The sequence below is a fragment of the Sus scrofa genome, chromosome X, assembly GCF_000003025.6.
Source record: "Sus scrofa isolate TJ Tabasco breed Duroc chromosome X, Sscrofa11.1, whole genome shotgun sequence".
Lineage (NCBI taxonomy): Eukaryota > Metazoa > Chordata > Mammalia > Artiodactyla > Suidae > Sus > Sus scrofa.
In genome coordinates this window covers 32,319,972-32,332,343 of record NC_010461.5, presented here as the reverse complement: position 1 = coordinate 32,332,343, position 12,372 = coordinate 32,319,972, and the positions used below count along the sequence as shown (strand labels likewise).

At 34.9% G+C, this 12,372-nt stretch overlaps 1 protein-coding gene across 1 annotated transcript in view; it reads right to left on the bottom strand.

Annotated features, from left to right (window-relative positions):
• Window positions 801–12,372, bottom strand: part of CFAP47 (cilia and flagella associated protein 47) — a 452,401-nt gene continuing 440,829 nt past the window's right edge. The window contains 2 exon segments of the mRNA XM_021080094.1: window positions 801–2,264; window positions 9,993–10,161. Of these exon segments, the coding sequence (XP_020935753.1) occupies window positions 2,052–2,264; window positions 9,993–10,161 (382 nt within the window). The 3' untranslated portion in view covers window positions 801–2,051.

The following is a 12,372-nucleotide window of genomic DNA, read 5'->3' as shown; positions in this document are numbered from 1 at the left end:
GAGTGTTCTAATTTCACTGATTTACAAGTAGCTGTCCATTTTTCCTAATATCACTTGCTGAAGAGACTGTCTTTTCTCCATCGTATATTCTTGCCTCCTTTGTCATAGGTTAATTGACTGTAGACATTAGGTTTGTTTCTAGGCTCTCTGTTCTATTCCATTGATCTAAATGTCTATTTTTAATGCCAGTACCATGTTGTCTTGATTATTCTAGCTTTGTAGTATTGTTTGAAGTCTGTAAGAGTTGTCTCTAGCTTTTTGTTTCTTTTTCCTCAGGACTGCTTTGGCAATTTGGGGTCTTTTGTGGTTCCATATACATTTTAGGATTATTTGTTCTAGCTCTATGAAAAAAAAATGTCATGAATATTTTGATAGGGATTGCACTAAATCTGTAGATTTCTTTGGGTAGCATGGACATTTTAAAAATGTTAATTCTTCTAATCCAAGAGCATGGGATATGTTTCCATTTGTTCTAATCATCTTCAAGTTTATCAATGTTTTATACTTTTCAGCATATAGGTCTTTAACATTCTTGGTAAGTTTATTGTTGGGTATTTTATTTTGATATAATTTTAAACAGGACTATTTTTCAATTTCTCTTTCAGATATTTCATTATTAGTGTAAAGAAATACAACAGATTTCGGTATATTAATCTTGTATTCTGCTACCTTGCTGAATTCATTTATTCTAATAGTTTTTGTGTGGAGGTAGGCTTCTCTATAGACAGTATCATGTCATTTGACAGTTTTGCCTCTTTCCTTCCAATTTAGATACCTTTTATTTATTTTCTTGTCTAATATCTGTGGCAAGGATTTCCAATACTATGTTGACTACAAGTGGAATAAAGCAAACCACTCCAGTGGTGTGAAGTAAACTATTCAATTTCCTCTCCCTGAATCCTTTCCTGACACCTTTGGATTCCTAGAATTTTATTCACCATTCAATTTTATTGACTTGTGTTGCTCTTGCTCCATTTTCATTTGGAAAAATAATAGTTGTGCTGACATTTCCAATTACAGATACCTCTTCCAAAGAAGGTAACATCCAGGATAAAATCTGAAATGTGACAATTGAGCATCGTAATTTTAAACATTTTTGAAATATTCACAACATGAAATAGTTAATAGCATGTCTCCAGTGTCTCATCCCCTGTTCCCTTTTCTGAATGAGAAAAGTCATATCCAAATGTACTCTATTCTTGGTACCTTCCTTTCAATTATTGGAGCATTTCAGATAGGAGAAAAAGTACAACTCTCAGAAGGCACAGTATAATGATGTTTAAGATCATTTAAATATTATGCAAATATATTGTATATAATTTTCTTGGGTTACTCAATATTCCTCTATTGATTTTTTTCACCCATTTAAAAATGTAAAAATCATTATTTGCTAGTAGGCTGCATAAAAACAGGTGGTAGACTAGATTTAGCTATAGTTTGAAAATGCTTGTTCCTAGTACAGTTCTTCCATTTTGCACACAAGGAAATAGGGAACAAAAAGGTAAGTGACTTGTTTAAAATCATATGACTGATTTGTGCCAGAGCCAGTCATTTTGCATCAAACTGTCCTAAAGATGGTCCATATTGGCTGTTTATTATTATATTTCCTCTCAGTGATAAGAACCAAGCAACATACTCTCCTTTAAGAAGATAAATTATCTCTTGGATCATTTTGAAATATTCTTTATTATTTAAAGAGCAAATATAGGACCATATGGAGTATATATGCTTACGTGCATGAATTTATAAGTACAATCATTTTTCAGTTTTACTACAAACATACTCCTGTACTTTTTAAAAGTGAACCAATCCCAGTATTTTCAACTATATCATTTTATAACATATATATATATATATATATATATAAAACTCAGAAATTAGGTATAGCATATTCAGAGGATAGATTTAGTCAGTTTTAGAAAAATAAAATAGATAAGGCCTATTATTCCTGAAATATTATTCCTAAGAATATTCTAAAAGATGAAATGCAAATCATGAACATACATTCAATTCTACTTAAAACCAAGAAATATTTTGGAAAAAAACAATTTTTATTTATTCTTCAACATCAAAGGAGCACCCTTGATGGTAGAGGATACTCCTGTACTTTTGAGTTCAGCATTTTCTTGGATAAAATTGTGCTGATTAACTGACTTTCTGTCAAACATCTTGTTAGTAGTGTCAACTTTGGCTTTTACATTCATCGGTGGCATGGTAACTGGAGGTAACCCATTGATATCATACAACCAGTACATATCTGCTGTCTGGAAACAAAGAGAGAGAGATTTTATATGCAATATCTAGGGACTGAGAAAATTGTAGGAAAAATTTTATCAAATTAACATCTCCTCTTTTCTACATGTAAGGTATGAAAAAGGTATAAAATTGAAAATGCACTGATAATAAATAATTAACATCAAAGATAAATTCTGGAAAGCATTTAGCTTTATGAATTAAAATTCATTCACTAAAAAAGTCTCTCAGACTTAGGAGTTTGCCCTATGGGTAAACTAAGCATTCATCTGATCTAAAGGGAAACAATCTATTTGGTTTGCATAAGACTGTTGCCCAGCATGAACTATATGTAATGGAAATAATACCTTGCAAAATTTATCCAAGGGAATTTCAGTGTGGCTATAGAACCAATTGGTAAATACGCCAAGCTTCTGTTTTTTTTTTTTAGATTATAAAAGTACATAATTAATAAAACTATTAGTAATTACTGAGCATATGCAAACTCATTAATGACAACCATAATCTAAATCCAAGTAAGTACAACATATTCAGAGATTTATTTAAAAATCCTTCATTTCTTCTGCATATTTGTATAGGATGGCAATATTGATTGGGCAATCTAGTATTTTCTGCACATTTATATTCATACTTAAATCCCATTGCTCTTACATTGTTTTCTGATGCTACTTGTGTTTACCTAGGCCTTCTTCCTTACATAAAAGTTATACCATGTATGTTCAGAAAACTTATTCAGGATAAGTTCAGGCCAAGTGAACAGTACAGTATTATCAGGGTTTAGTATGTCATGTGATAGCTATCAATGAATGTTAAGTGCAGGAATTTCTTGCATACCTGAATTGGCCCTGTTTTAAACTTAAATGCCCCTTCTATCCAGTGTTCATAGTAATTAAGTATTCAGAATCAATGAGTCAAAAGTAGAACAAACCATGAACCATATTACAACTGAGTTAAATAACATTTTACTTCATTTAAGGTTGTTCAGTTTGAAAAACAAAGCTACCTTTTGGTGACTGTGTATATGCCATTATACATTTGGACATTACAAGTGACTCACTTCATAGGTACAGATGCATGAGGTACATGAAGGGACCTACACCCATGCCTGATACCTGGTGGGTACAAAGGAGTGAGCTACAAGAAGGGATGTACTCTCCTACCAGGAATGTGGTGGCTACCAATAGGAACTACAGGTATGGATCTCTGCCTTTTTCCCAACACAGCTCTAAGACCCTCTGAAAATAATTATCTATAAAGACACTTTTTAAAGTCCTAAATGTTATCGCCTACATTTCAGTTAAGTGTCTTCGATAGAGCAAAAGTTCATCTTAACATTTTTTTCCTTCATGGATTACACTTTTAGTGTTATATATAAAAAATCACCACTGCTATTCAGGGAAACAAGGTGGCAAAGTAGAAGGACCTGAATTTGCTTCCTCTCATGAAAACACAAAAATCAAAACTAACTGTTGAACCAACACTGACAAAAAGACAGGAACCTACCAAAGAAGATATTTTAAAATGAAAATCAAAGAAGCCACAAGGAGATGGTAGGAGGGGTGATTTTGTGATATAATCAAATCCAATACCTGCCAGGTGGGCAACTTGCAAACTGGAAAATAATTATATCACAGAGGTTCTCCCACAGGGGTGAGAATTCTGAGCCCCACTTTAGGCTCCCTAGCCTGGGGGTTTGGCATTAGGAGGAGCCCCCAGAGCATTACGCTTTTAGGGCCAGGAAGGCTTGAATGCAGGAGCTCCAGGGGATTGGGGGAAATAGAAACTCTACTCTTGGAGGGCACAAATAAGGTTTCACATGCACTTGGCCCCAAGGCAAAGCTATGACTCCATAGGACCTTGGGCTAGACCTTCCTGTGGGTATTGAAGACTTTCCTGAGGAGGTGGGGTCAGCTGTGGCTCACTGACGAGACAAGGACACTGGTGGCAAAGGCCTCAGGGAATGTTGATTGGTGTAAGCACTGCAGAGGGTAGCCATTTTGGCATCAAGACCTGGCACCACGCAATAGCCTGTAGGTTCCAGTGCTTGGATGCCTCATGCTGAACAACCAACAGGGTAGAAACAGAGCCTGACACATTAGCAGACAGGCTGCCTAAATTTGTCCTGAGTCCAAAACCACTTCACTTCTAAACATACCCCTTGACATGGCCCTGACTACCAGAAGGATAAGACCCAATTCCACCCACCAATGGAAAGGTACCAGTCCCTCTCACCAGGAAGCCTGCATAAGCTCCTGGACCAATCTCGCCCTCCAAGGGCAGACCCCAAAAGCAAGAATACCTATACTCCTGCAGACTGTGGGTCTGAGACCATAAAAGAATGGTATACAAAATGAGATAGCAGAGAAATAAGTTCCAAAAGAAAGAACAAGATAAAAGCTCAGAAGAACAACTAAATTAAGTGGAGACATGTAATCTACCTGAAAAAGAATTCAGAATAATGATTATAAAGATGATCCAAGGTTTCAGCAAAAGAATGGAGGTATAGACTGAGAAGATACAAGAAATGTTTAACAAAGAGCTAGAAGATTAAAATAACAGAGAAAAACAATACAATAACTGTAAAGAAAAAAATACACTAGAGGAATCTATAGCAGAATAAATGAGTCAGAGTAACAAATAAGTGACCTGGAAGCTGGTGGAAATTATCGTCGTAGAACAGAATGAAGAAAGAAGAATGAAAAGAACTGAAAAAAGTCTGAGAGACCTCCGGGACAACATTAAATGTACTGACATTTGGGTCCCAGAAGGAGAAGAGAGAGAGAAAGGGCCTGAGAATATCTGAAGAGATAATAGCTGAAAACTTTCCTAACATGGGAAAGGAAATACTCAAGTTCAGGAAGCACAGAGACCCTCATACAGGATAAACCTAAGGAGGAACACACTGAGACACATATTAGTCAAACTGACAACTCATAGAATGGGAGAAAATCTTTGCAAATGAAGTGACTATCAGAGATTAATCTCCAAAATATACAAACATCACATGCAGCTCAATATCAAAAAATAAACAACCTAATGAAAATATGGGCAGATCTTAAGAGACATTTCTCCAAAGACAGACAGATGGTCAATGGGCATCGTTAATTATTAGAGAAATGGAAAAAACAACAAGGTATCACCTCATACCAGCCAGAACAGCCAACATCAAAATGTTCACAAACAATAAATGCTGAAGAAGGGAGAAATTGGAAACCTCCTAAACTGTAACAGCGACCATTTGTATAGCACAGGGAATGTAAACTGGTACAACCACTAAGAAGAGTGTAGAAGTTCCTTAAAAGACTAAAAATAGAACTACCATATGATCTAGCAATCCCATTCCTGGGCATATATCTGGAGAAAATCGTAATTCGAAAAGATAAATGGACCCCAATGTTTACTGTGGCACTATTTACAATAGCCAAGACATGGAAGCAACTTAAATGTCCACTGACAAAGGAATGGATAAAGAAGATATGGTAATATACATATAGTGGAATATTACTCAGCCATAAAAAATGAAACAATGTCATTTGCAGCAGTATGAACAGACCTAGAGATTATCATATTAAATGAAGTCAGACATAGAAAGACAAATATATGATATCATTTATATGTGGAATCTTAAAAATGATACAAATGAACCTATTTATAAGACAGAAACAGACTCACAAATTTTGAAATTAAACTTATGTTTACCAAAGGGGAAAGGCTGAGGGAGGGATAAATTAGAAGGATGGGAATGACATATACACGCTACTTTATATAAAATAGATAAGTAACAAGGACCTATTGCATAGCACAGGGAAATCTGCTCAATACTTTGCAATAACCTATATGGGAAAAGAGTCTGAAAAGGAATGTATATATGTATATATATAACTGATTTTCTTTGTTGTACATCTGAAACTAATGCAGCTTTAAGTCAACTATACTCCAATAAAATAAAAAAAAATCTCAGAACACGAAACCAATAAATAAATAAATAAAAAAGACAACCAACAAGGCCCTACTCTATAATACAGGGAACTCTTATATTCTGTAGTAATGTATATGGAAAAGGAATCTGAAAAAGAATATATATATATATATATATACACATATATATATATATATATATGCGTAAGTATAACTGAATCATCTTGCTGTACATCTGAAACTGAAACAACATTATAAATCAAATACACTCCAACAGAAAATTAAATTGAAAAAAAGCAATACACTTACATATATATTACTTATGCCTAATTATGTCTCTTATTATAACAGGTCCCTCTAATATAAATACACTTTTGTAAAATCACTATATATTTTATCTTTGGTAATTGTGATGGTTCTCATAAGTTTTATAAACTACTTATTTGAGTGGCACTGCTTTTTGTAACAGTTTGATCAACTTAGGTCTCTCGAAACTACTGCTATCTATATGCCTTGTGTAAAAGAGGGCAAAAGGTACTTTTTAATCATTCCAAATATGCTTTAATTGAAAGAGAATTTAAGAAGCTTGCAAACATGGTTGTTGAAGTTTATGTAGGCAAATAATTAATTAAGCTGTTCTTAAAAGTCCTCCTTTTTATTTCCAAGTAAAGCATAAGGAAGATGACAGGATTCATAGACATGACAAGTGTTATTTGACTTAATGCCTAAAACCAACAGTTTAATAAAGATGATAATAATGTAAATAATATTTTATTTTTAAATAATGAATTGTTTTAAAATTTTACATTTATCATGTGAGACAGTGTCATCATTAAGAAGAGGGTTTTAGAGTTAGACAGAAAATGCTTGAACCATGACTTCAAAATTATTGATTTGATATATACAATAACTTCTATGAATCCCAAGGATTTTACACTTAACATAAAAAGCCAATCTCTAAAGGTTACATATGATTCCATTCATATAAATTTTAGAAAGTACAAAATCAAAGTGATGGAGAAAAGATTACTGGTCTCTAGGCATAGAGAGGAAGTTATGGTGTTGGATATGACTGGAAAGGGTTAGCAGGACATAATTCTTCTGCTGTGATGGAAGAGTTGTCTATCTTAATTGTGGCTATAGTTATACACATCTATACATGGGTTCCAGACACACACACACACACACACACACACACACACACATGCATGGGAAAAACGCAAAAAATGGAAAAGGTCTCTAGCCTAGTTAACAGCATTTTATTAAAGTCAATCTCTTTGTTTTAATATTTTACTGTAGTTATAGAAGTTGTCACCACTGAGAGAAAGTGGGAGAAGAATTCATAGGACTCTGTACTATTTTTATACGTATTTTCATATTTACTTAATATGATATTTATGAGTAAACTGAAAATTTGAAAACTAAATGGATATTTGATATGTATTAATAGTAAGGAATTATTTGTAAGCTGTTACTGTAACTTTTTAAAAATTTAGTGAAGTATAGTTGATTTAAAATGTGTTAATTTCCACTGTACAGTAAAGTTATTGGGTTAAATATAGATATAGATATATATTCTCTTCCATTTCTCATTCCATTTCATATTCTCTCCCATTACGGTTTATCGCCGGATACTGAATATAGTTCCCCACACTATACAGTAGGACCTTGTTGTTTATCCATTCTTTTTTTAATAATAATTTTTATTTTTTCCATTATAGCTGGTTTACAGTGTTCTGTATCCATTCTATATACACCAGTTTGCATTTACTCATCCCAAACTCTCAACCCTTCCCTCCCCCACACCCCTTCTCCCTTGGCAACCTCAAGTCTGTTCTAACTTGAGTCCATGAGTCTGTTTCTGTTTTTTAGATATGTTCATTTGCGTGTCTTTTTTTTTCTGCTCCTTTAGGGCTGCAGCTGCAGTATATGGAGGTTCCCAGGCTAGGGGTTGAATCGGAGCCATAGCTGCTGGCCTATACCACAGCCACAGTGACGCCAGATCTGAGCCATGACTGTAACCTACACCACAGCTCATGGCAATGCTAGATTGTTAACCCACTGAGTGAGGCCAGGGATTGAACCTGCATACTCATGGTTACTAGTCAGATTTGTTTCTGCTGAGCCATGACGGGACCTCCTGTGTCATATTTTAGATTCCGCACATAAGTGATAGCATATGGTATTTGTCTTTCTCTTTCTGACTTATTTCACTTAGTATGATAATCTCTAGATCTACCAATGTTACTGCAATGGCATTATTTCATTCTTTTTTATGACTGAATAATATTCCATTGTGTGCATGTCACAGAGACACACCCCACTTCTTCTTTATCCATTTTGTTAGTTGATGGACATCTAGGTTGTTTCCATGGGGAATTATTATTAATTTTTAGATGTGATGATGTTATTATGGTTAAGATCTTTGTCTTTTAGAGATTAATAGAAAATATTTGCAGATAATAGGCTGTCTGAGTTTTTCTTCAAAATAATATTGGAAGGGAGAAAGGGGGTGGGAATATACTTGAAGCAGGACTGGCTTTGAGGTGATAAATGTTCAGATAGGATGATTAATGTGTGTAGATTATTTTATTTCTACACATATTTGGAATTCTCCACAATAAAATAGGATCAAAGAATAGTGATTTCTTAAATCAAAACAGTGATTTTTCAATTTACCCTACATATACTTTATCAAACTATACTACTTCAGACTAAATGAAAATGTTACATTCTCAGTTGATCCCATCCACTACCTTATTTTTTCACAGAATAGGTGCTTTAATTGTACAGGCTGCATAGGAAAGTCATCAAGACAATTTTGTTGGTAAAACCTCCTAAGTAGTTAATTTCAGAAATGTCCACTCTATGTTATAAACTGAATATAATTTAATTCACAAATCTTATTTAAAAATATGTTAAGAAGGAAGTATAACAACACGATCATTTAAAATCAAATACTAACACAGGAAAGGACTATGTGCAACAAGGTTCCAGAGGCTTTATATTTTTATAACCTGGGTTATAAGGACTCTGGGAAAGATAAAAATATAAATAATTTTCTCAAGCAATATCCAACATTTTTCTTTTCTCTATTCATTAAAACAGTAACAACACATTTTCTGCCAATGGAATGGCACTGCCTAATTAGTGTCTGATTCAGAAGTCTGGTCATCACTTTGGAATCAATAGCTGTGTCTTAAAACCTGACTATGACTCCCCTGTGTCTGTGCTACTGAAAATAGTGGCAATAGGCATCTTTTCAGAAATAACTTGAAAGTTGTCTTTACCCAAATAGTTCTTGGTAGCACAGATGGGGAAAATTTTATGGAGAAATTAAAATGATTACTTTAACATTATTTTACATTAATGGTCCATTTCATATTGTGTTTTTTTAATTCAAAATAAATTTATCTTCTATTTAATTTTCTTCCTTTTAGGACTTTAACATTTTCACAACACTCCATGCCTTAACCAAAGGTTTCAAAATCTAAAGTCTTGGAACAGGTTATCACAGAATATAATATGACTATACAAATCACGTTACAGTCATTATTTATCTTTCACAATTCCTTAACATTGAAGGAAAATAATTTATTTTCCACTAATGGTGGCAACTTTGTATTATATTTTACCTTTAAAAGTTCTTTACTGAATAAAAGAAAATTAAAACAAGACAGAGCTGTTGAAATATGTTGACTTTTGAAGGATAGTGCTACTAATTCTTTATCTGGGATCATTGTGAGAAACCTTTTCTTCCAGTGTCATTTAATGACTTTTGTGACATCAAACATCTTGACTATTGCCTTCATAGTACTCACCTGTATTGCTAAAGTTGCTTTGTATTTCCTGCTGTACATTCGGGGTTTAAAACCCACAGTGATAAGAGTTCCTTCAGTGTCCAAAGGAAGAAGTTCTCCAACCTGGGGTTTTACGAAAAACTCAGGATCACTGCCAGGTTGGAAGTATGCCATGAATGGTTCAGGATTTCTGGAACAAAAATATAAATATCAATCTTTAAAATTTTATCATTGGATTTCCCGTCGTGGCGCAGTGGTTAATGAATCCGACTAGGAACCATGAGGTTGTGGGTTTGATCCCTGCCCTTGCTCAGTGGGTTAACGATCCGGCGTTGCTGTGAGCTGTGGTGTAGGTCGCAGACGCAGCTCGGATCCTGCATTGCTGTGGCTCTGGCGTAGGCTGGCAGCTACAGCTCCGATCAGACCCCTAGCCTGGGAACCTCCATATGCCGCGGGAGCAGCCCAAGAAATGGCAAAAAGACAAATAAATAAATAAATAAATAAAATTTTATCATTACCCTGTTCTCTTTATGAGAACTTGATGGATAGGACTTGGTTTATATCATGCTACAAAGGACTACAGTTAAACCTTAATGCTGCTATGCAGCTGTGAGTTCGATACCTGTTACTTTATGGAATGATTATAGAATAACAGCAAGGAGGCATTTTTAAAATTACTGAAGAGTGTCATTCTTCCCAGGGTGAGAAAAATGGAATATTAAAGATTTTTTTCAATCACATCTTAGATTTATAGTGCACAAAGAATACAATCCCATCTCTATAAAAACTGAAAGAACTCAATGTCCCAAATGAAAATTCAATTATTTATAAGTAAATTAACATCTAAAGTGCCTGAACACAACAACTAGCATAAATCTTTTGTGTTTACGATTATTCCAATGAGATATTTCCTCATTCTCTTTCAGCTTTCCAGTTACTAAGTAAGATGAAAGTACTTTAAAGACTTTGGGGCCTGGAGATGAGTTGCTATGATTTGAAGGGAACTGAGTGACATTTAAGAGTCAAATGACCATCTTCAAGTCAAGGTAGATTGCATTTGAAATGAAAACTGTGAAAGAAGTTAAGGAACTTCTTTGAAATGTTCTTTTGAGAAGAAAGCATGAGAGAGGAACAGTACATAGGAGGCTATGAGGAATTTAATCCAAACTGACAGGGGGAATGCAGGCAGAAGGTAAAGAACAGCTTCCTAGAACAGATCCAACAGTTAAACTTAGAAGAGGAGTTAGGAGATTCAGTTTGGGACTCACGGATCCTTTCAGCAAACATGTATGGAGTATCATAGTATATGGTTTGAGAAAGTGGACTATGGAAAGAGAAGGCCTAGACTAGAATCCTAGTTCTATCTGTGAGCATGACTTCAGGCAACTTACTTAGCCTTTCTGAACCTCAGTTTCATTGTTAAATTAAGTTAATAATCCCCATAAAGACATATCAGTGCCTAGGCATGTAGAAAGTGCTCAATTATTTAATACTAATATAGTCATCATATTGTTGTTACTGTCTTAAAACATTTTATTACTAGTGCTAGGCAATGATGCATGATACAATAAATCAGAGATGTAGAGAACAGAATATCCAGAGGGGTGCTATCAGCAAGATGGCAGAATAGGAAGCCCCAGATCAGTTCCATGGAAACACTGATTCAAAAATATGCAGACCAATTTCCAAGGTGAGAAATTCTGAAACTAGTTAAGAGGCTCTACCCTCCAGGTGAGTGTAAAATCAGCTGTTCTGAAGCTAGTAGGAAAATCTTTGGCACACCCTCACCACAGTTTCTCCTTCTTGAGCACAGTATAATAGGATTAGGAGGAAATTCTCAGGTCCCAATTCTCCCAGGTGAAGAAAAGAGAAGAGTGGATCAGACATCCACATTTGGACATGTGAGTGTGGGGCTGCTGGGGGACTGGCTTCTGCCTTGCCTATCTTGAGGTACTGATGAGCTCTGACACACTCTAGATATATGGTAGTTTGTGAGAACAAAAAAGAGCTGGGTAGGGTACTGGTGCTACATAGGTCCTGTGGTAGGGCAGATAGAAATTGGTACAGCTCAGAAGGCTCTCCCTAAGTGCAGGAAAGGAAGAGTGGAACACGTGTCCAAATTTCTAGCTTCTCAAGGTTCTGGTTTCTATCTTGCATGTCTCATAGATCTGACAGAACTTGACAAACTCTAAATGCCTAGAGGCTGCTGAGAAAAAAGAAATCTGGGTAGCATTATGCTGCTTTATAGTTCTCATAGCACAGAAGACAGACATTAGATGGAGCAAAAAATTACAACTCCTGAAAAAATAGAAACTAGCAAACCCCTCTAATTAATCTTCATATACAAGTTCAAAAGGACACATCCAGAGAAAGGCTCTGAGAGTCTCTAGTTGGGCTGATT